Below are 25,675 nucleotides of genomic sequence, written 5' to 3'. Positions count from 1 at the left end.
TCCCGTATTCCGAGCAAATAGCAAGCCGGGAGATCAACAAGGAAAGGTGAAAGAGGAAAAAGGAAGAGAGACAGAGAAAGATCAACAAAATTAAACTGGAACGTTTCCGCCTTTCGCTTATACCTGTCCGCTCAGACTGAGTGGCCTTCGGGTCGCCGTTTCCAAGGTGACAGGGGCAGAGGGAGAGGAAAATGTCGCTCTTCGGGAAGAAGAAGACGGCGGAAGGTGAGTGGCAGCTCGCCCCGGGGCCGGTCTGGAGATGTGTGGGGGTCACCTGAGCCCCGGGGCCGGTCTGGAGATGTGTGGGGGTCACCTGAGCCCCGGGGCCGGTCTGGAGATGTGTGCGGGCCACCTGAGCCCTGGGCCAGGCTGGAGATGTGTGGGGGCCACCTGAGCCCCGGGGCCAGGCTGGGGCCACCTGAGCCCTGGGCCAGGCTGGAGATGTGTGCGGGCCACCTGAGCCCTGGGCCAGGCTGGAGATGTGTGGGGGCCACCTGAGCCCCGGGGCCAGGCTGGGGCCACCTGAGCCCTGGGCCAGGCTGGAGATGTGTGGGGGCCACCTGAGCCCCGGGGCCAGGCTGGGGCCACCTGAGCCCTGGGCCAGGCTGGAGATGGTTGAGGGCCACCTGAGCCCTGGGCCAGGCTGGAGATGTGTGGGGGCCACCTGAGCCCTGGGCCAGGCTGGAGATGTGTGGGGGCCACCTGAGCCCTGGGCCAGGCTGGAGATGTGTGGGGGCCACCTGAGCCCTGGGCCAGGCTGGAGATGTGTGGGGGCCACCTGAGCCCCTGGGCCAGGCTTGAGATGTCTGAGGGGGGGGGGGCACCTGAGCCCTGGGCCAGGCTGGAGATGTGTGGGTCCCACCTGAGCCCTGGGGCCAGACTGCAAAGCCACATCATCCATTCTTTCTTTCATTATTATTGTTTTAAGATATCATTAAAAAATTTAAAAATGTGTTTAAGTTCCTTGTAGTGTGGTCAGCAGTTTGGTGGCAATATAAATTCTTTTGAATCTCGTTGTTGTCCTAATCACATGCTAGAAATGTGTTAATCTGAAGAAGGGTCATCTTGGACTCAACATGCCAATTCTGTTTCTATCTCCACAGATGCTGCCATACCTTCTGAGTGTTTGCAGCTTTTCTGTTTTTTTGTATTTGTGAGACTGCCTGAGGGTCTAGGGTCTTGTCCTTGCCGGAAGCACCTTTCATTTCCTCAGTCAGTTGAATTTAGAGATGTTGAGATGCAGATATATATTGCTAGTTTTTACAGACGTGGAGGAATATGTCTGTCTTAAAAGATTTTAGGTCATTATCCCACCAACTATCTCAGTCTTTCCGCTGCTATAATCCTTGTGCTGAAATCCCTGCCTTTCTGACATCCTAATCTCCACCACCAAAATCTAGTCCAAAACACACCCATCAAATTCTACCCTGTAATAAGATGATGTGAGTGCAGGAGTGGCTGTGTTTTCGTGAGCTCTGGCTCTACTTATCTCATAATCCGTTATTTTATTCTGGTGCATATTTCATATTGCACTATGTCCCTGGAGGATCCTGATTGGTATACTGCGAAGAGGAACTGAGATAAATCCTAGAGAATCCTCATTTGATCGTGGTGATTTGAGTAGGCTAGTGTGCGACCCAGCTTGCAATGGCAATGTTGCTGGTGAGCAGGCATTCACCTCCGGATGATGGCCACCATTGAGAATGCTGTTCTGGATGAAGATCTCAGCTCTGTGGTGCAGGTCTTTAGAGTTCACTTTGACGATTTGTGAGGTACCCTTGAGAGAATGGGTGAGGTGCATGACAGAGCTCTTGCATTCGAAAGAGCACCTTCCCTGGTAAGGGCCCACCTTTGAGATGTTGAGATTCTACTGTTCTACTGCATGGTGCGTCATTTATCCTGATGGGTTCTCAGTTTGAAAATTGGCTGCCATACTTTAGTCTTGATTTGGAAGCAGGTTCATTGGAGCACAGCATATGCGGTCTACGCGGCTTGGTTGTCCCCACCCCGACCACTGTCCCTATTTCATCCTATCCTCAATGCTCGTCATGAGGGGTCGGGGGTGGCCGGTCAGGCCGAGTCATCCACCTGGGGGAGGGGGTGGGGGGGCGGGGACTAGGCTGTGGGTGCATGGACAATGGCGTGGTGGAAGTGAAGGTGCTTTATTTGTTGGAATTTGTGACAGATCCTGGGGCTGGTTTAGCACACTGGGCTAACTCGCTGGCTTTTAAAGCAGACCAAGGCAGGCCAGCAGCACGGTTCAATTCCCGTACCAGCCTCCCTGAACAGGTGCCGGAATGTGGTGACTAGGGGCTTTTCACAGTAACTTCATTTGAAGCCTACTTGTGACAATAAGCGATTTTCATTTCATTTCATTTTCATCCTGTGGAGTGTTTGATGATTCTGTCTTGGCTTTGGCCTTCTTGAGCAACATAGATGGTGTTATTATCCTCCAATTTTACTGTAATCCTGGACTCCCTTGTGATTATGTTGTTGATTATTTATTGTTGCCTTTTCTCCTGCAAGGGCGTGTGAGATGTGAGCATGAGGGTGAGCGTTGTCTGTTATCCTGTTCTAGCAAAAATCATATTGAGTCGATTAAATGAAATGTGGTCTGTGCAGAGTTTAACCTCTTACTGTCATTATGTATAATATCCATTGCAGTTTTGGGAGGGAAGTGCTTTTTTGAAACCCTTTATCTCATTTATAGTGAAGATGAGTGGAACCGGAGCGGAGTGGTGGGTGGATGGTTGGGCGGAGTTGGATGGTACGGTGAGTTAAATCCTCACTGAGATTGAGGACCCTGCCCCAGTTAGAGCTAATCGTATTGGGTTTTTATTTAGCTTTTATATTGAATTTAAGAATCCGAGCCTGAATCAGAGCCTATCTCCGTAGATGCCTTGGGCGGATTATGTATCCCAGGGAGAACTGGATTCCTCTTGATTTTTCCTTGGAAGTTGGTATTCTTAGGAAATGAGTGGTGGCATATGCTGAGGTGAGCTTGGTTAATCATGGATTGATTTGTTGATTGTTCCTCGGCCAACCCGGGCGTTTTCCCCGTAATGGCTTTTAAAATCTTTCTTCTCTTCATCTGGGTGAGCAATGTGCTCTTCAGTGAGGGAGGTGCAATGCCCTGGGTGTGGCTCAGAGATTACAAGTCTGGCTGGGCTGTAGGTCTTTGGAGGTGCTGGAGATCCTAGATCCTAGCGGTGTTGATTTTGTATGTCCAATGTTCTGGGCTAAGCCAGATCCTGTGCTGTGTTTGATATCCTGTTGCCCCCTGAAGCTTCGAATGTCCCTTCTCAAAGGCATTAGGGACATCCTGAGAGGTGTGCATGAGGGCCTTGTTTAATTGTTCACCACCATTCACTACTGGACATGGCAGGACTGAAGAGTTTAGCTCTGATTCTTTGGTTGTAAGATCGCTTAGCTCTGTCTATCGCTTGCTGCTTATGTTGTCTGGCACGCAAGTAGTCCTGTGTTGTAGCCTCATCAGGTTGACACCTCATTTTTCAGTATGCCTGGTGCAGCTCTTGAAATGCCTTCCTGCACTCTTCGTTGAACCAGGGTTGATCCCCTGGCCTGGTGGTAATGATAGAATGAGGTATATGCCGTGCCATGAGGTTACAGATTGTGGTGAGTACAATTCTATTGCTGCTGATGGCTCACAGAGCCTCATGGATACAGAGTCTTGAATTGCTAGAACTGGTCTGAATCTATCACATTTGTACAATGGTAGTGCTACGTAACATGATGGACGGTATCCTCGGACGGGACTTTGTCTTCACAAGGACTGGGCGGTGCTCTCTCCTACCAATATTGACAATGGATAGATGCATTTGCGGCAGGCAGGTTCGTGAGGATGAGGTCACATATATGTTTTTTCCTCTTGTTGGTTCCCTCACCACCTGCTTCGTTGCCTATGTTTGACCTGAAGCCATGAGACTTCATGGGGTCCAGAATCGATGTTGAGGACTCCCAGGGCAACTCCCTCCCGACTGTATACCACTGTGCTGCCACCCCTGCTGAGTCTGTACTTCTGGTGGGGCAAGACGCATCCAGGGATAGTACGAGTGTGTCAGGCTGTTGTTTGACTAGTCTGTGAGACAGCCAGCTTTCCCAATTTTAGCTCGAGCCCCAGATGTCAGTAAGCAGAACTTTGCAGAGTCGACAGGACTGGGTTTGCTGTTGCCGTTTCCAGTGCCTGGGTTGATGCTGGGTGGTCTGGGTGGTTATAATGTCATTCATGGTGCAAGAAGAAATATCGCATTGTTTCCATTTTTTAATAGGCAAAAATATGTGAGGTTTTTATTGCTCACACAAGTGCGACAAGTGAAACCTATTTTCAAACCAAGCTCCTGAAAAATACAGCAGTTTCTGAGCCTGATCACAGAATTGTTATGGGACAGAAGGAGGCCATTTGACCCATCGTGTCTGCACCGACTCGCCAAACGGGCATCATCACTTAATGCCATTCCTCTGCCTTTTCCCTGTGCCCCTGTACATTGTTTCTATTCAAATAGTCATCTAATGCCCTCTTGAATACCTCAATTGAACAACAATACCCCCAACAGTGTAACATTCCCAAAATAATGTAATGAAGTAATCGCCCAGATGTTTGTGCTCGGGTATGTTTAGAACCCACATTCTCCTGACTCAAGAGGCAAGAGTGCTACCACGATGGAGCCATGACTACCAGATATTGGGTACATACACTCCATTAGGGGTTGCATCCTACTCAAATTAAGTTTACAAAGATTAGGTGCAGGTTGATGCCTGTAAAAGACCCCGAATTTCTGAAGACATAATGCCGGAGTTTAACCAGTTAGAATTATACACTTGCAAGCACAGTGCACTTGTAATCTTCCCATTAATTGTCTGTTTACAAATTCCATCTTTTAGGACATTGTCTTGTAGGGTTATTTGGATTCGATTTGGATTTATTGTCATATGTCCTGAGGTACAGTGAAAAGTATTGTACTGTGTACAGTCCAGGCAGATCATGCCATGCATGTAAAACATAGGACATACGATAAATACACAATGTAAATACATAGCCAGAAACATCAGGTGAAGCATACGGAATGTAGTACTACTCAGTAGAGAAGATGCGTGGAGAGATTAGTTCAGCCCATAAGAGGGTCATTCAAGAGTCTGGTAACAGCAGGGAAGAAGCTGGTTTTGAATCCGTTAGTGCGTGTTTTCAGACTTTGTATCTCCTGCCCGATGGAAGAGGTTGGAAGAGAATACAACCCGGTGGGAGGGGTCTTTCATTATGCTGCCTACTTTCCCAAGGCAGTGGAAGGTGTAGACAGAGTCAATGGATGGGAGGCGGGTTCACATGATGGACTGGGCTGTGTTCATGACTCTAGTTTCTTGCGGTCTTGGGCCGAGCAGTTGCCATACCAAGTTGTGATGCTGCCAGGTAGGATGCTTTCTGTGTTGCATCTGTAAAAATTGGGAAGAGTCAATGAGGACATGCCAAATTTCCTTAGTTTCCTGAGGAAGTATAGGCGATGTTGTGCTTTCTTGGTGGTAGCGTCGTAGCGTCGACGTGGGTAGACCAGGACAGATTATTGGTGATGTGCATACCTTGGAATTTGAAGCTGTCAACCATCTCCACCTCGGCACCATTGATGCAGACAGGGGTGTGTACGATACTTCGCTTCCTGAAGCCAATGACCAGCTCCTTATTTTTGCTGACGTTGAGGGAGAGATTGCTGCCATTGAGGGAGAGATTGCTGTCGTTATACCACGCCACTAGGTTCTCTATCTCCCTCCTGTACTCTGACTCAGTGTTCGAGATCCGACCCACTGCGGTTGTGTCATCAGCAAACTTGTGGAAGTTGGAGCTAAGTGTGAAGAATCTCAGGCCTCTTGATGAGTCAAGAGTCGATAGTCATCTCTAATGTCATGGAGCACTGGCCACCTGCCTGGTTTCTGTATTAGTAAGTGAACCATGGAGACTCAAATCTAACGTCCAACGCCGTTTGTATTTTCCTGAAACCAATTCTATCTTGAAGAAGTGCTTTTTATTTCTCTCTTTCCTCCCCATTGTCAGGAGAGTGGTTATTAATAGAGAGAGAAATTCATAGCTAAGGATTAAGGATGGTTTTGTAACATTTTTAAAAAGGGCATTTTTCAGTAGGTTAAATTTGTGCGTACTTCAAATATCTATTTAATGAACTATAGCTTGCAAAATTGCGAGCAATGATATATAGTAATAATAGTAAATGATTTGATACAGTCCAATTGTTTTTTTGTACAGTGCAACATTGAAATTCGGGTATGTTATTTCAAGCATTCTCAATTTCCCTCCAGATATAATAAAGGAACAGAATCGAGAGTTGAGGGGAACTCAACGATCTATAGCCAGAGATAGAGCGGACTTAGAGAAACAAGAAAAACAGTTGGTAAGTAAGTCAGAAATCACCTTGATGGAAATTCCAGGCTGAATATAAAGTCTTGGCTGCTTTATATATGTTTGAACAGCACATGTTAGCAAAAATCTAGGATTGTAGATTCCGGAAATCTGAAACAAAAGCAGAAACTGCTGGAAATACTCAGTAGGTTAGGAAACGTCTGTGACAATAATGGTTCGGATAATGACTCTTTATCGGAATTGAAAACCAATACTGACCAATAGTGTTTAAAAAAGAATGGAACAAGGAAAGGAGAGGCAAGAAGATTTACACACAAAATAAATAAAATTACTGAGAAAATGCTTAGGTGGCAATGGTTAATTGGCAAAAATGATATAAGAATGAAACAATAGAAACCACGAGAGAAATTAAAAAAAGATTATGAGACGGTGTGTGTGAATAGCTAAATGGATGAGGGATAAGCATGTGGAGCGAGAAGCATGCAAAACTGCAAAGTGGAGCACACCCCAGGAGCCTTGGCACAACATCAACAAAAGTTGCCTTCAAGTGTGCATAGTGCTCTGACTGAGACACCCAACTTCAAAAACTAACCTATTCCATTCCAAAATGTGAGTATATTATTCAATACAGCTCCATTGTCACAACGACCGTCTTTTGAATGAGACATTAAATTGAGGTCTCATAGGTGTTCTGATTGTGCACAACATATATGGGCGGCATGGACTGGTTGGGCCGAAGGGCCTGTTTCCATGCTGTAAACTTCTATGATTCTATGATGACAACAATTTGAAGAAAAGCAAGGAGTTCTTCCAGCAACCTTTCTCTTTTGATTACTACCACCCAAAAAGTATAAAAGATGAATTAATATTGTTGCATTTATGAGATCGTTTGTATAAAATGCCTGCCACTTTTACCTATATAACTGTACTGCCTGCATTTCAATAATGAATGAGTTATATGTAAAACGTCTTGAAATGTTTCCGAGATGTGATAAGGCGGGTCTATAAATGCAGGACATCTGCTATTGTTGCCCAATTCTGTTCTGTGCTTCCCAATTATATTAACAAATGAGCGTGTTCCACCATTCAGTGAGATCATTTTACATCAACTTACAAATAGCAGTTGAATTAAGTTTTTTAGTGAAATTATATGAACTTTTTTATTTTATGAATCAGTTTTAATTGCCAATCCAAAGATACTTGATATAGAACCAAAATTACAGTTCACTTTATTGCAACAGGCAAAGATATTCAAAAATTCAGATGCAGAGCTCATGCCAAAGGTATGCTGAGAATCCAGTTCCTTCCCTGTATTCCTACAACTTTAGAAATGTCAGCCTTGTTAGAAATTTGATTTAGAAACACATCCTATCTGATACTGAAGGATCTCAGGCACTTCCTTTTTAAAATGTTAATTTGTATTACCTCCTGAGCATTTACCATTAAATAAAGACATGGAGTTACACATTTTAGGATGTCCCAAAGCACTTTGGAACCAGTGAAGTATTTTAAAAGTGTAGTCACTGTTGTAATCCAGGAAATGCAGCATCTCATTTGGTTACAGAAAGGTTCCACAAACAGCAATGTGATAATGATCAGATAATAATAAAGTGGTGCCATGGGATCGTTTACATATGCGTGAGAAGGGACAAGAAGCCTTAGTTTAGCATCTTTTCTAAGAACTGGCACATGTAACAGCGAAGCACTTGCTCAGTGCTGCACTAGAGTGTAGGCCTTGATCTTGTGCTCAAATCTCTGGACTGCAGCTTGAACCCACAATGTTTGATTCGACATGTAACCCGCTATTGAGCCGTATTTACACGCTATAGCACATGATTATAATGCCTTTCACACATTTGCTTTTAACCCTACGACAACTACTTGCATTTATATGGCACATGTAACCTCATAAAATGCCCCAAACAGCTTCATAGGAACAAATATCAAACAAAATTTGATAAATTTCACAGGAATAAGCACATTCACAGACTTTGTAGAGAAAGCAAAGTTGGAGTGTGCTGGCAGTTTGCAAAGACAGAGATCAAGAGTGGTGATGATGGCAGCTTTAAAGGGGCTGGTCAGAGCTAAGTACTAGTTATACACTCGAAAGGAAAATAAAATGCGGATACTGGAAATCTGAAATAAAAACAAAATGCTGGATAAACACAGCAGGCTTGGCAGCATGTGTGGTGAGTAACAGTTAATGTTTTGAATCCAAATGACTCCAGGGTTTATCAGCATTTTTTGTTTTTACACTTTGTATATGCCTAGTTTATGTTTCTAGTTTTATCAGCTGGTGAAGGTCTATACCCAAGCCATTAACCTACCTTTGCTTTTTGCAAGTTTTGATAAACCTGTTGAGTATTTCTAGCATTTTCTATTTTTATTTTAGATTTTCTGCATTAGATCCACCATAAGATGTAGGAATAAAAGTAGGCCATTCGGCCCATCATGTCTGCACTGCCATTCAATGAGAACATGAGTGATATAATCCTCAACTCCACTTTCCCGCCTTATTCCCATAACTGTTGATTCCCTTACTGATTAAAAATCTGTCTATCATAACCCTGAATATACTTAATGACCCACCCTCTACAGTCCTCTGCAGTAAAGAAGTCAGCAGATTCACTACCCTCTGAGAGAAGAAATTGCTCCTTATCTCTGTCTTAAATAGGCAATCCCTTACTGAGATTATGCCCTCTGGTCCTAGGCTGTCCAACAAGGAGAAGCAACCTCTCAGCATCTACCCTGTCAAGCCCCCTGAGAATTCTGTATGTCTCAATAAGATCGTCTCTCATTCGTCTAAACTCCAATGAGTGCAGGTCTACTCAACCTCTCCACATAAGAAAATCATCCAAAAACCGTGATCAACCTAGTGAAACATCTCTGGACTGTCTCCAATGCCGGTATATATTTCCTTAGATAAGGAGACTAAAACTGTTCACAGTATTCCAGGTGTGGTCTAACTAGTGTTTTGTATAGTTTTATAATAATCTTTATTGTCACAAGTAGGCTTACATTAACACTGCAATGAAGTTACTGTGAAAAGCCCCTAGTCGCCACACTCCGGTGCCTGTTCGGGTACACAGAGGGAGAATTCAGAATATCCAATTTACCAAACAACACGCCTTTCGGGACTTGTGGGATAAAACCCACACAGACATGGGGAGAAGGTGCAGACTCCGCACAGTGACCCAAGCCGGGAATCGAACCTGGGATCCTGGCGCTGTGGAGCTGCAGTGCTAACCACTGTTCTACCATGTTGCCCTTCTTTCGCTCCCTTTGAAACAAAGGCCAACATTCCAGTTTTCTTCTGTATTGCCTGCTGAACTAGCATGCTAGCTTTTTGTGATTAATGCACCAGGAACCCCAAATCCCTCTTGTGCTGCAGCTTTCTGCAGCCTTTCTTCATTTAAATAATATTCAGCTTCTTTATTCTTCCTACCAAAGTGCATAACTTCACATTTTCCTTTGTTATATTCCATCTGCCAAGTTTTTGCCCACTCACTTATCCTGCCTTATCTGTAGACTCTGTAGACTCTTTGTCATTCTTGCCACTTGCCTTCCCACCTATTTTCACAGTAGCTTCTTTGCAGTGTTAATGTAAGCCTACTTGTGACACTGAAAAAAGGATTATTATTATGTTATCCGCAAACTTGGCAATAGAACATTCACTTACCATGTCCAAGTCATTAATATATATTGTAAATAATTGTGGTTCCAGCACTGATGCTGTGGCCCACCATTAGTTAAAGGTTGCCATCCTGAGAATGCTCATCTTATCCCAATTCTTTGTCTTCTATTAGTTCGCCAATCCTCTGTCCATGTTAATATACTGCCCCCAACACCATGGCATTTATTAAGTAGCCTTTTGAGTAGTACTTTATGAAACGCTTTTTGGAAATCCAAGAATATTACTTCTACTGGTTCCATTGGAAGAGTTTTTTCTCCTTAAAGTTGATATTTATTTGTACGAAACCAGGAAATGGAAATCAAGAAAATGGCCAAGATTGGCAACAAAGATGCTTGCAGGGTCCTTGCAAAACAACTTGTGCAGTTGCGGAAACAGAAGACACGTACATATGCTGTGAGTTCGAAGGTCACTTCTATGTCTACTCAGACTAAATTAATGAACTCTCAGATGAAGATGGCCGGTGCCATGGCTACCACAACAAAGGTACATATTAAATGTTTTGATGCATTAATAAAAGAATGATGAATTTGTCAGTAAATATCTTGGGAAAAACTTTGTGTGTGATTAAAGTAAACGTAATCTCGTGATTCTGTGTTTAAAAACAGTCCGATTTTAATGGGCATTATTAACTACAATGTTGTTGATTATGGCAGATGGCTGCACTTCAGTACCATTGAGTTATGCATATTTATCCTGTTTGTAGTGATATTCATGTTGGCCTACTTGTAATGGTGTTCCTTTTCCTCCCCAATTTGTGGATTTATTAGTCATGGATATTTGAGGCTAGTTATTCTCTTTTGGACTGGATTGATGTGAAGGCATGAATGGGATTTTTGCATCATTTTCTGGCACAACCTCTGGAGCTAGTGACAATTGGAGAAGTAGCAGATTTTAAAGCAACTTTCATGATGCAACATACAGGCTGCACTGTATTGTAGTATTTAGAAATTCTAGCCAATGCACTAATTTATTAACATCTGCAAAAGTTTCGGGGTCAAGATTAAGGTAAACTTGAAACTAAATTATTCTCAGCCCTCTATTGCAAAATATTTACTAGGCAATTTGGAAATAGAATTAAAATTGGTTAAGAATTATGATTAACTACAATTGACAAGATCAAACAACCATTTATATTTTTATATGCAGTGTTAGTGACTTTCAGAATTAAATTAAAACAGGCTCTGTGATATTAAAATAAAATACTCAAAAGTTTTTATGAATGATTTCAAGGCATATAGGAATTTACAGTCCGTCTCGTTGAATAAATCAGGCAGATTTTGAAGAAATTGGGGAAGATGCACAAAATCATTAAAATCTTTCACTGATTTTAAAGGGAAGAAATGTGAAATTAGGTGAGAATGTCTTTATCCTCATAAGTTCACAAAATTCTTGGCTCAAGGGCTGTTATAATTGTATTGTCTCATCCCAAATCCATCCTTTGTAGAAATAAAATTTGCTGCAGAGTAACAAAAAAATTATTTCAAGTCGGCAGTTGAATAATCTACTCACGTAAATGCTTCCATGCATATATGAAAGAGATAAATTCACTTAAACTTCAGTTGCCTGAAGGAAATAACTCTGTGTTAGCAATGCCTCTTCAGCATGTTCAATATGTTACCAGCTAGGGCGGCATGGTAGCACAGTGGTTTGCACTGTTGCTTCATAGCGCCTGGGTTCGATTCCCGGCTTGGGTGACTGTCTGTGTGGAGTTTGCACGTTCTCCCTGTGTCTGCGTGTGTTTCCTCCGGGTGCTCTGGTTTTCTCCCACAAGTCCTGAAAGACGTGCTTGTTAGGTGAATTGGACATTCTGAATTCTCCCTCAGTGTACCCGAACAGGTGTCGGAGTGTGGTGACTAGGGGCTTTACACAGTAACTTCATTGCAGTGTTAATGTAAGCCTACTTGTGACACTGATAAAGATTATTATTATGTTAGAAAACACTTTGGGAAAGCACAATTTGCTTGTGTATGTGTGAGAGAGAGAAAAACTTAAAGATTATTTAAAAAAATAAAGTTGATATTGCAGCAAATTAAACCAGAAAGAATAAAAGCATAACCTGTGATCTCACTTCACCTTCAGATTATCATTTTTTATTGAGTTCAGATACTTTTATGTGAATTAAAATGTGAATTAAATTTAGGGAATCTATTTAGGGCAGCATGGCGGCACAGTGTTTAGTACTGCTCCCTCACAGTGCCAGAGACCAGGGTTCAATACCAGCCTTGGGGGGTGGCAGTGTGGTGTTTGTACATTCTCCCCGTGTCTGCATGGGTTTTCTCCAGCTGCTCCGGTTTCCCCCCACAGTCCAAAGACGTGCAGGTTAGGTGTATTGGCCATCCTAAATTGTCCCTTGTTGTCTAGGGATGTGCAGGTTAGGTGGGGTTGTGGGGTTACTGGGATAGGGTGGGGAGTGGGCATAGGTAGGATGCTCTTTCAGAGGGTTGGTGCAGACTCCATGAGCTAAATGGCCTCCTGCACTGTAGGGATTCTATGATTCTACGGTTCTATGGAATGTCCTTGTAATTCCTATGGACTATTATTCCTGTAGCAACTCCGAACTGGAAAATGTGTTTGCAGTCAAATTACAGAGCAAATGACTTAAAGTCTCCTGGACTCTTGCTGTAAATGATTATGTAGAACTGAGGTTACCCGTAGGAAATATCAACAAGTGATTGATTATTTTATAAGCCAGTAGTACAAATTTGAGTACTTTATTTCTAGGATTTCCCTGAAGAGTTTCATCATGCAAGTGCAATATTATTTGGAAACACAGCTTCCATCCCAATAGGCAAATGTTAATATGCTTCATATTAATCTCTTGGCTTCCTTTTGCTATATAATTTTGAAAATTTAGTTTGCTGGCACAAAAGAAGGTTCTATACATGTATGAAAAAGGGGTATAATATATCTTTGGATTTGCCCTTGGATTTGTAGGTTTCCCTTGAGGCAAATTGGAGTGCCTTGAGCAAATACAACCATTTAAATCACATCTAAATGAGCAAGTATACGTTCCACCTTAATTTCCTCTCTGTATGTTAAGTGGATGTCCATGCTCTATATTTATTTTCCTATTATGTATAGGAATTGCACCAGTCCTGAGCTATATGCTATGTTTAAGTGGCATTTTGGTTGCCTGAGCAATATTTTGGAAAATAGAAATTTAGGAATTTTGTTGGTTAGACCCCAATATAAATAGCCTCCAATCAAAGATTATAATAAATTATAATAATAACCTTTATTGTCACAAGTAGGCTTACATTAACATTGCTGTGAAGTTACTGTGAAAAGCCCTTAGTCGCCACATTCCGGTGCCTGTTCGGGTACACAGAGGGAGAATTCAGAATATCCAATTCACCTAACAGCACGTCTTTTGGGAGGAAACCGGAGCACCCGGAGGAAACCCACGCAGACGCAGGGAAAACCTGCAGACTCTACACAGACAGTGAGCCAAGCCAGGAATTGAACCTGGGACCCTGGAGCTGTGCTACTGTACTTCCCATTACAGATGATGCAGAAGGATTGAATTATTATTTAAAATTTCTAACGCTTCTCCCACAGTTTTTATTAAATGACATACCACTGGAATAATTGAGTGGGAAAAAAAATGCTTTATATTTTAGACTATGCAAACTGTGAATAAGAAAATGGACCCACAGAAGACCTTACAAACAATGCAGAATTTCCAGAAAGAAAACATGAAAATGGAAATGACAGAAGAAATGAGTAAGTATACCAATACTGGGTATAAAATATGCTTAGAATAGACTTTTTAGGCGCTATGCCATACGAAGCATAGCTTGGTGAGGATAAAGGATTTTAAACTGAAGCAAAACATTCTACATTCTTTGGGATACGATTATTTCTGGATGTCCCTTCCCCACCCACCCCCCAAAAAACACAGGAGTTACTTTAAAACTTTCTGTAACTTTTTCACGTTCACAGAGCACAAGACGAGACACAATTTAGATGCTGAATCTCAACACAGTAAATTTCTTTAGCCCTGGTTGGGTGGGTTCCATATTGCCTCCTTCCTCCATTGTGATTCTGTGCCTGCTTTTATTTAAATCTTGAAATGTTGCATACAGGCATAGTATCTCATAACTGGCAACCTCAAGACCAAGGCCATGCCGGATTTGAGATCTTGCCAGATTTTGGGTCGGGCAGTTCGGGTCAAGTCATGTCATGTGTTGTCGAGCATCACTCAGAGCGCAGAAATAGACTGGTGCACAAGCATTAGCGAAGGATATAACTAGTCAGACGCCACACCGCGCCAATGCGGCACCTAGCCAAATTGTCCAGGCAAGCTTATTTTATTTTACATTGATGCATGGCACATTCTAAAAATGTCCAGTTTTTGGACAACTCTGATTTTCAGACAACTGGATTTAGACAATACTGGACTGCATCTATCGGCCTCGTCGTGGAGACCCCAGCTGGGCACTGTTTAGCACAGGTCCCCACAAAAGGGGACCAGGCGAAAATGACAGTGGAGGAAAGGTCTCCCAAGCCATTGGAAGCCCCCCAGGTGTTGGCCTCTGGCCAGGGTGGAACACTGGCACTGCTGTTGCCACCCGGGCATCTTGGCACTGCCAGCCTGGCATGCTGGCAATGTCACCTTGGGTGGCCAGCTGTCATTGGCAGGGCAACTGCCAGGGTGCCAGGCTGGCATTTCCGAGGTGAGTTGGGGGGTGCAGGGGCCGCATGGCGGGGGGGGTTGTCGAGAGATTAGGGCGCCACTTAAACTCTTCTGTGCAGGAAATGCGGCTGTATGTTCCCTGCCGGGCCATGATTAAAAACCTAGAATGCTGTTAAATAGTGGTAGAGCCAGGAACAACTGGGCTAACCCCGCCAGAGCGGACTCTTTTTAGTTAAATCGCGCCAATAGTTTCAGACAAAACTGCATTTTAAAAGTTGGAATGAGTTCCACTTTCGGCAGATTTTGTAGTGATGAGGTTTCATGTTTTGTCAAAATACATGATCTGCTGTGGTATTTCTCACTGACCAAAAAGGTCTTTATTGAATAGCTGCCTATTGCTTGTCCATGTACTTGCCTATCCACAAAGCCGCCTATCTTCAAAGCAAGTTATCATAGAATCCATACAGTGCAAAATGAGGTCATTCGGCACATCAAGTCTTTCGAAAGACCACCCCACCCAGGCCCAATCCTCTGCCCTATTCCATTAAAAAAAATATTTTTATTGAAGGCATTTTGCATACGTATGTAACATCAGAAAACCACAACACCGTAACAAAGAACACAGGCCCACAACATCCCCTGATACCCATCCCACAACATTCCCGCCCTCTTAATTTCCCGCCCTTATCTCCACCACCCCCCCTATTCCCACCACCACCACACTGACAACTTAATTCCCCTTGAAGAAATCGATGAACGGCTTACACCTCACGGGGTTCTGGGGATCGGATGGAGCCGTGGGCTTAAGTAGGCTGCTCTTTCCAAGGCCCGTGCAGACTCGGTGGGCCGAATGGCCTCCTGTACTGTAAATTCTCTGAACTGTCTCCAGGCTATCGGGGAGGCAAAGCATAATACATCGGCCTCTCTCCCCACCTGGACTCCCGGATCTTTCGACATGCCAAATATCGGCACCTCCGGACTTGGGGCCACACCTACCCCCAGAATCTCGGACATGACATCCGAGAACCCCTGCCAGAACCCTCTCGGCTTCGGACATGTGGACGTGATTCGTGGGTTCACCCGCACATCACCCACACCTATCCTCCATCCCTGCAACGAACTGGCTTATCCTTGCAACCGTCGTGTGGGACCTATGCACCACCTTCAAATGGATGAAGGTTAACCTCGCACACAATGAGGATGCAGGGCTTCCTTTCATGTCCTGGCCCTCATCTCCCACCTTACTCCTCCCATTTGTGCTTGATCTCCTCCACTGGAGCTCCCTCCCTCTCCATCATTTCCGTAAATGTCTGACACTCTCCCCTCTCCAATGTCATCCTCCAACAACAGCTTGTATTGCAGCACCGGAGGCAGCAACCCCGGGAAGGACGGCACCTTTCTCCTCACACCTGCAGGTATCTGAAGCTATTCCCCTTGGCAACTTGGACATTTCCTCCAACTCTTCCAGGCCTGCAAACGTGCCCCTATGAACAAGTCCCTGAAGTACTCTATCTCTACCTGCCACCACCCTGGAACCTGACATCCAGCCCTGCTGGCACAAACCTGTGATTGTCATATATTGGCGCCTACAACGACATGCCCTCTAACCCAAAGTGTTGCCTGCACTCGCTCCAAACCTGCAAGGCTGAAAGCACCACCAGGCTCACGGAGTATCAGACCAGCCAGAATGGAAGGGGCGCCAACAACAGTACCCTCAAACTCATCCCCCTGCACGACGCTGCCTCCATCCGCCCCAACACCTGTTCCCTCCTCCATTGCTCATTTCCTGACCATTGCAATATTCGCCACCCAATAATAGTTCAAACTGAGCAACACCAGCACCCCCTCTCCAAAAACACCCTCCTCACCTGTGGTATTCCCCACCCGCACAAACCCGAGATTATCACATTCACCTTCTTGAAAAAAGACATGGGTACAAAGATGGCGAGGTTCTGGAACACAAACAATAACCTGGGCAGCACCGTCATTTTAACCGTCTCTGTGTGCCCAGCCAGTGACAGTGGCAGCACATTTTGAAGATCAAAGTTTCCCATTTTTCAGAAATTATCAAGTTTCTCTTTGAGAATGGGACACTGAGGCAGGCGCCACCTTTTGGCCTGAATGCGATGAAGTGGAGTGAGCACAGAAATATATTGGAGAAAGTGGTGGTGGGGGTTCGGGGGAATTGGGCAGTTAGAGTTTTGGAATTTGAACAATTAAAGATTTTGTGGGTATGTTTTAATGGACTGAAGGATCAACCCCTAAGAATTAGACTTGGTTGGAACAGGAATTAGGAGGGCACAGTGTCACTAAATGATACATAGTTGAGCTGTGAGCAGGAATTGATCCCATGAATCATGATGTAATAATGGTTAATATACCTGAACCACATCTCATTTCAGATCAGTTTGGATTTTGGATACCGCATATATATTTACGCTGCAATAGTCCAAGCCCAGGATGGCTATAATCTAAAATCAATACATTAGCTCGAAAAGTAATATGTGTCACTGAATAATAAATATAGAGTACCTGTCATTTTCGTTTTGACACTACAAAAATCGCAAGATAAACAGTGCAGATAAACAACTAGACCACCTGCACTTAAGAAATTCCTCCTCATCTCAATTTTAAAGGACGTTGCCTTCTGTGTCCCCGGGTTCTAGTTTCTCCTACTACTGGAAACATCTTCACACCCATTCTATCTAGGTCTCTCAATATTCTGTAAGTTTCAATGAGATCCCCCTCAATCCTTTCAAACTCCCATCGAGTACAGACCCAGAGTCCTCAGCCGGTCCTCATGTGACAAGCCTTTCATTCCCGGCATCATCCTTGTCCTCTGGACGCCTTCCAGTGCAAGCATATCCTTCCTCCGATACGGGGCCCAAAATTGGTCAAAAGATTCAAAATGGGGTCTTATACAGCCTCAACAGTACATCCCTGCTCTTGTATTCTCGCTCTCACAAAATGAATGTGAACATTGCATTTGACTTCCCAACTGCCAACTGTAAGAGAATTCTGAACTAGGATTCCTAAGCTCCTCTGTACTTCAGATTTACGAAGCTTTTCCCCATTTAGAAAATAGTCTGTGCCTCTATTCTTCCGATCAAAGTGCATAACTTCACACTTTTGCACATTGTATTCCATCTGCCACTTCTTTGACCTACCCTGTCCAAGTCCTTCTGCAGACTCCCCGTTTCCTCAATAGTACCTGTACCTCAACATATCTTTGTATCATCTGCAAACTTCGCAACAATGCCCTCAGTTCCTTCTTCCAGATCGTTAATGTATATGATGTTCTTATTCTATTTGACAACAGTCCAAAATAAATAAATATATGGTTTCTTCCAGTGAACGATACATTAGATGACATTTTTGACGAGTCTGGAGATGAAGAAGAAAGCCAAGACATTGTGAACCAGGTGTTAGATGAAATAGGAATTGAGGTTTCTGGAAAGGTATTTATTCATTTCATTTTTAGAGATTCACATCCATTTGAGGCGTGCAGATATTGTCATCAACTCAAAATATAAAATGTTTTATTTGTTTATACTAAATCCTAAAAGAGAAAATAATCCCGCTGTTTGGTTTGTAAATGTAATTCTTTTCCTTCAAGGATACCAGAGGGGAAAGCTCTAGTGCAAAGCAAGTTGAGGTTTCAACAATTGGATTCTGATCTTTGTTTCTAACTGATAAATCCAGATATGACACTATCGGAGGGAAAATTTGCAATGGTATCTAGCTCAGTACAATAAAATCACAAAATTAAGAGGGATGTAGGCAAATAAATTAACAGATTCTTATCTTTACTTGAATTTCTACAATGGTGATGTGATGAACGGTTACTATAACACTGTACCCTTGTCAACATGTAAGGTGATGTCCCCTTTAAGACCACGCTTGGAACCCTGGGGAACTCCGCCCATCTGGGAGCCGTATATAAGGGGCCGCTTTGTGGGCAGTGCAGCAGTTAGCACACGTCTCGGCACGAGTCTAGTTCTTAGTTTATTAAAGCCTTCTTTACTGTTTACACTCTAAGCGTCGTTATTGAGGGTACCACAATTTAATAAACTAAACTACTTCAGGATGGACGCAGGCCTAAAACCAGAGAAGCTCAACCTGGAAGCATGGACACCGGAGGCAAGGACATTTTTAAATACTGGCTCCGTTGCTTCGAGGTTTACCTGGACTCCTCAGAGACTCCCATCCTGGGGCCACGCAAGCTGCATCTACTCCACGTCCGGGTGAGTCACAGAATCTCCGCCACGCTCGAAAAGGTGACGACTTATGAAGAGGCGGTCGAGCTACTCCGCAAGCGGTTCGTCAAGCCTATCAACGATGTGCCCGCCAGGGATCTGCTCTCTACCTGCCGGCAGCGCTCGGGGGAATCGTGCTACTTCTGCGGGCAGGGCCAGCACCCACGCCCACGCTGCCCAGCCCGCTCCGCGATCTGCAGCAACTGCGGGAAGAAGGGGCATTTTGCGAGGGTCTGCCTGGCCAGACCCAGGGCCAGAAGAACAAAGAACAGCCGACCCGAAAATCAGGCCCGCAGGCCTTGCAATGCGGCTGTGCACCGACCCGACACGCCCCCTTCTGACTCATCATCAGTCTCGTGCGAATCATGGGAGCGGCCATCTTGTCGGCGGCCATCTTCTCGACCCGACACACGCAGCTGACGGCGGCGGCCATTTTACGAGTCCGACTCTGCTGAGGACTCGGACTACCCAGAGTGGGAGCGACCACCCTCGACTAAATTCGGCCAAAACACCTGCAGAACTCTATGATGCAGGTCCAGGTCAACGGGCGCGACACTGCATGCCTCTTCGACTCCGGGAGCACGGAGAGCTTTATCCATCCTGAAACGGTAAGGCGCTGCTCGCTGCGCACCCATCCCGCGTCCCAAACCATAGCCCTCGCATCCGGGTCCCACTCGGTACAAATAAAGGGGTACTGTATCGCGGATCTCTCGATCCAGGGCGCCAAGTACACCCGTTTCAAATTTTATATCCTTCCCCACCTCTGTGCCCCCCTGCTGCTCGGACTGGATTTCCAGTGCAGCCATCGAAGCCTGACACTGAAGTTCGGCGGACCCTTGCCCCCCCCCACGGTATGCTGCCTTGCGACACTGAAAGTCACCCCCCCCCCCCCTCGCTATTCGCGAACCTCACTCCCGACTGTAAGCTAGTCGCCACCAGGAGCCGGCAGTACAGTGCCCAAGATATGACTTTTATCAAGTCAGAGGTCCAGAATTTACTGGGAGAGAGGGGGTCATCGAGGCCAGCAACAGCCCTTGGAGAGCACAAGTGGTGGTAGTCCGGTCCGGGGATAAGAAACGGATGGTCGTGGATTATAGCCAGACCATAAACCGATTCACGCAGCTTGATGCATACCCTCTTCCTCGCATCGCAGAAATGGTCAATCGGATCGCCCAATACCGAGTATTTTCCACGGTCGACCTCAAATCCGCCTACCACCAGCTCCCCATCCGACCAAAAGACCGCCCCTATACTGCCTTCGAAGCAGCCGGCCGGCTCTTCCACTTCCTCAGGGTCCCCTTTGGTGTCACAAATGGGGTCTCCGTCTTTCATAGGGCGATGGATCAAATGGTGGCCCAGTACGGTTTGCGGGCTACATACCGTACTTGGACAATGTCACCATCTGTGGCCATGACCAGCAGGACCATGACGCTAACCTCAAAGTTCCTCCAGACCGCCCGAGCCCTTAACCTGACCTATAATGAGGAAACATGCGTTTTCCACACAACCCGGCTAGCCATCCTCTGCTATGTAGTGGAAGACCGTCTCCTAGGTCCCGACCGCATGCGCCCCCTTAAGGAACTTCCCCTCCCCCGCAGCCTCAAGGCCCTCAAACGGTGCTTGGGGCTCTTCTCCTACTACGCCCAGTGGGTCCCCAAGTATGCGGACAAAGCCCGCCCACTCATAAAGACCACCACTTTTCCCCTCTCGGCTGAGGCTCAATTGGCCTTCAACCGCATCAAGGTCGATATCGTCAAGGCCGCTATGCGCGCGGTGGACGAAACTATCCCCTTCCGGGTAGAGAGCAATGCATCAGATATCGCCCTGGCTGCTACCCTCAGTCAGCCAGGCAGACCAGTAGCGTTCTTCTCCCGGACCCTCGCCGCCTCCGAGGTTCGACACTGCAGTCGAGAAGGAGGCACAAGCCATTCTGGAGGCTCATCACCGACCAACGGTCAGTCGCCTATATGTTCGATAACACGCAACGGGGCAAAATAAAAAATGATAAAATTTTGAGGTGGAGGATCGAACTCTCCACCTACACGTACGATATCAAGTATCGTTCAGGGGAGCTCAACGAGCCCCCAGATGCCCTATCCCATGACACGTGCGCCAACGCGCAGGACGACCGCCTGCAAGCCATCCACAATGACCTCTGCCACCCAGGGGTTACCCGGCTCGTCTATTTTATCAAGTCCTGCAACCTACCTTACTCAACCAAGGAGGTCAAGGACATGATCAGGGCCTGCCAGATCTGTGCGGAGTGCAAACCGCAACTTCTACCGGCCAGACAAGGTTCGGATCGTGAAGGCCTCGGGGCCCTTTGATCGACTGAGCGTGGACTTCAAGGGGCCCCTCCGTTCCACCAATCGTAATGCCTATTTCCTCACCTGTATCGATGAGTTCTCCCATTTCCCATTTGCCATTCCCTGCCCCGACATGACCTCAGCCACCGTGATTAAGGCACTGCCCAGCATCTTCACTCTGTTCGGTTTCCCCGCTTATATCCACAGTGACCGGGGTACATCGTTCATGAGCGATGAACTGCGTCAGTATCTGCTCAGCAAAGGGATCGCCTCGCGCAGAACGACCAGTTATAACCCGCGGGGAAACGGGCAAGTGGAGAGGGAGAACGCGACAGTGTGGAAGGCTGTCCTTCTGGCCCTACGGTCGAGAAGTCTCCCAACTACCCGCTGGCAGGAGGTCCTGCCCGATGCCCTACACTCCATTAGGTCGCTCCTCTGCATGGCCCCGAATGAGACCCCGCACAACCGATTGTTTGTCTTCCCCAGGAAGTCTACCTCCAGGGTCTCGCTTCCACCTTGGCTGACGGCTCTGGGAGCTATTCTTCTCCGGAGGCACGCGAGGAGCCATAAAATTACTCCACGCCAACCCCAGTTACGCCTACGTCGAGTACCCCGACGGCAGGCAAGATACGGTTTCCCTCCGGGATCTGGCACCCGCTGGATCCCCCACTACAGACGCCCTTTCTCGCGCCGCTCCCCTGCAGGACCCGGCACCCCCGACAACACACCCCATCCCGGCACCACCCCCATTAGTGAGCACCTACCGCGCCCCTCCCCCCCCCCTTTAGACACCCCGTCGGCGCCGGCACCGCTACCCCCGGCCCTGCCTATTCTCCCAGCGCCCTGTTCCCCTGCCCCGACCCGGACCGAAGCTCCGACCGCCGTGCTCCCAGACGTACCCTCAACCAGGACGTCCATGTCCGCCGCACCACCGGCCGCCGCACCACCGCCCAAACTGAGGAGGTCGATGAGGACGATCCGGCCACCGAGACGGATGGACCTATGATGGCACTTCACCCCCGCTGGACTCTTTTTTAAACGGGGTGAATGTGATGAACGGTTACTGTAACACTGTACCCTTGTCATGTAAGGTGATGTCCCCTTTAAGACCGGGCTTGGAACCCTGGGGAACTCTGCCTATCGGGGAGCAGTATATAAGGGGCCACCTTGTGGGCGGTGCAGCAGTTAGCGCACGTCTCGGCACGAGTCTAGTTCTTAGTTTATTAAAGCCTTCTTTACTGTTTACACTCTAAACGTCGTTATTGAGGGTACCACAGGTGACAACCTAATCTCTTTGATCCATCTGTCTGATTTTGAATGTAAATTAATTTCTGTCTGCACAATCCCTTTGTCAATACTTGGAGAGTGGTTTATCCTTTACCAAATTTTTCTGTTGTTTAAACTTTTTAATGAAAAACATCTAACAGCTTAAAACTCTAGATGTCATGTAAATAACAAAAAGTAAGTACTGAAAAACATACCAGACTCTGGAATTAAATGTTCTCCTTTCATAAGGAATGGAGCAATGAAGTAACATCAACTTTTTTTTTTTGCACCCAAGGCTATTTTTGTCACTAGGAACACCAGAGCTAGTTCTCTAAATATAGTTCAAACTAATTACTTTTTATTTAAAACCCCAATACGGTTGCAAATCATTGCAACATGTAATTCATAGGAAAGATGAAACTTCGACTATTAAAACTGTTTCAATTTCATGAAGAGCTCTTTTTTAATTGAATAGGGTTTCGAAACTTGGGCATAAATTTAAAATAATTGGTAGAAGGATTAGTGAAGTTGAGGAGAATATTTTTCACCCAGAGGATGGTAGTGATCTAAAGTTTTAAAACTATTCTTTAAAACTCCGAGCAGTCATTTTTCCCCTTTCGACCTCCGATTTTCCTAATCGAAAAGACTCTTGAGTATTCCTACATGGTAAATACAACAGTGTGTTCTGTACATTCATTAAAAATAATTGGGGGAATAATCAAGTACAATACCTATGGAACTTTAGTCTGAATAAACTCTAGCTTCTATTATGTGAATATTGTGGATTTTTATTGTGTAATGCTACTGACTGGCATTTTAAAGTATCAGTTCTAAATGGAAGCTGAACTATAAAGCATCAGTTCTAAGGGTGCAGATTAAGAGGAAAGGGTGCACAGGTGGATAACTGGCATTTTGCTTACAATGTGATTTTAGCTCTAGCAACCATCTTGCCTATTGCCATGCCTATCACTCAAGCTAGGTCCACTGTAATCTAATTCAGAAGAGCAAGAAATAAACTATGAGCGGAATTTAATGTCCGCCCCATCCCCTGAAGGTCGCTCGATAGGCTAACGGCGGGTGTGGTGCTGTGTGATTGGGCGGGAAGGTGTGGGGCAGAGTTCCTGTCACCTTCATCCCTCGTGCAGGAAGGCTTGAGGATTGCCTTCCCAGTCAGAGACCAATTGAATCCCTTAAGTGGCCACTTAATGTACACTGACGGGCCTCATCCTGCTGCCACTTTTATTTAATCAGTGATGAGCAGTGGCCACATCATGCAGGTAATCATCGGGAATATCCAGATATGTAGGCACTGGGCCTAACACCAGATCCCTCCGTGCAGTGCATATCATGCCTGATGGAGGCACCTGCCGGTGGAGCAGAGGGCTCTTGGTTAAGGCCACGTTCTGACCTTGAAATTGACTCTCCCTCTTTCCTTTTGTCAGAGCCTCCCTGTCCTGCCCCAGCGAACCCATCCTACTCATCTTATGCCTGGGCTGCATCACCTATCCTCTGCTTAGGTTGATGTACTGGCAGTGGCCATCACTCCTGGTAAAGAATTCACTCAAATCGGGTCTCTTGAAAATAGCTGCGGCAGGGTTACCACTAGTGTTCCGGCTGGGAGACGGACCCTGCAGCCATGACCATTTAATTCCACTCGTTGCAGACAAAATGAACCAACACAAATTTTGCAGTTTATGATAAAGCATGATAACCACCATGTACTAATGAAAAAAACCAAGCTTTGTCTCCAGAAAATATATCTTTTAATACTTGAGATAAAAAGAAAAACTGCATATGTTGTAAATTTGAAATGAAGTGAAGAATGCTAATACAGTAATGTACAGGACGTGTCAGCTTCTGAAATGTGAAAAGGACAAGGTAATGTCTTTTGAGAACTGCGGGAGTTCTGACAAAGACTCACTACCCAAAATGTTTCCTAATCTACTGCCAGATTATGATGGACTGCCAGTGAATTTGCAGAATTTTTCTTGCTCTATATTTGGTTTTAAATGACAGAGCACCCACATTGTATGTGAGTGAAATATATTGTTATCTCCACAGATGGCTAATGCTCCGTCAACAGCAAAAGGTCTACCTACAGCATCCACGTCTAAATCTCGTATCTCAGATGAAGACATTGAACGGCAGTTGCGAGCTTTGGGAGTGGACTAATTATTCTGGCTGTTATTGGGGGAGGAGGAAATCTTTCTGTTCACATGTGAATAATGCCTTTTACCTTAACTAACTTGGATCTACTTTAGAGGCAACATTGGATAAAATAATGGGAGTATCATGGACATTCTATATAACTTTTAACAAAAAGGTTAATTTCCAATGCCAGACTTTAAAGCCAGGCTCTGCCAATCCTGATTGTATATTGCTGCTTTAAAACTAATTTCTCAAGGATTTTTGGAGTGGAAATAAACATTACTAACCATGCATATTGTTTGTTTGAGTGACAGATGTATACCAAAGCACAGTACATGTGTTTAATTTGTTTGGCTCCACTTCTGGTGTAACAAACTATTTGTTATAGTTTCCCACTAAAATAAAAAAGAAGAAAATGTTGGTTGCCAATTACATTTTTAAATATTCTGGTGTAATCTATATTATTTACATCTCAATAGACAAAACTGTAGGTAGCAGTTTAATATTTTCAGTGTGTTTAAATAAACTGTGAAACAACTGAGTGACAGTTTATTCTGAGTTTCAGGTTTCATTGAGATCTAATTTACTAAAGTGGCTGTTACATAACTGATCTTGGGTTGATGTGCAGTAGTAGCATTAGCACAACACAAAAGCAGCACTGTCACTTGGGAGTTGGATTCTGATTTGATTTGTGTGTAGTGAAGCCTGGTGGTGCGAGACTATCTTTAGTGGGTAGTCTCTAACTCTCTGGCGTCTTGGGCTTCATGCTGGATGCATAATAATAGCAGCCTGGAGAAAATCCACATTACAAAGATGTTCAGTGGTCCATTTCATGTCCTCATCACTTGATAAACTTAGGATAATTTGCTTTAATCAGAGCGTGCACACTGTTGCCTTCCCTCTCCTCGCATTTAAAATTACCTACACATGTCTCCAAACATTTATGTGCAAATAGCCTACAGTAAGGTACAGCTGGCAGAGTAATTT

At 45.2% G+C, this 25,675-nt stretch overlaps 1 protein-coding gene across 2 annotated transcripts; it reads left to right on the top strand.

Moving 5' to 3' along the window:
• On the top strand, positions 1 to 25,238 carry chmp2ba (charged multivesicular body protein 2Ba). 2 transcript variants are annotated; one of them, XM_072513464.1, is made up of 6 exons: positions 1 to 225; positions 6,322 to 6,413; positions 10,365 to 10,559; positions 13,697 to 13,799; positions 18,064 to 18,170; positions 24,602 to 25,238. In XM_072513464.1, exons 1-6 carry the CDS (start codon positions 192 to 194, stop codon positions 24,710 to 24,712), a joined length of 642 nt encoding a protein of 213 aa, XP_072369565.1. In that variant the 5' UTR covers positions 1 to 191; the 3' UTR covers positions 24,713 to 25,238. The 2 variants fall into 2 exon arrangements, with proteins under 2 accessions (XP_072369565.1, XP_072369566.1); XM_072513465.1 differs by lacking the exons at positions 1 to 225; positions 6,322 to 6,413 and adding an exon at positions 9,157 to 9,288.
• The last annotated feature ends 437 nt before the right edge of the window (positions 25,239 to 25,675 follow it).

This window comes from Scyliorhinus torazame, chromosome 8, assembly GCF_047496885.1.
Source record: "Scyliorhinus torazame isolate Kashiwa2021f chromosome 8, sScyTor2.1, whole genome shotgun sequence".
In the NCBI taxonomy this organism is placed as follows: Eukaryota; Metazoa; Chordata; class Chondrichthyes; order Carcharhiniformes; family Scyliorhinidae; genus Scyliorhinus; species Scyliorhinus torazame.
Note: the sequence above shows the minus strand (reverse complement) of the source record. Positions and strands in the feature narration are given on the sequence as shown.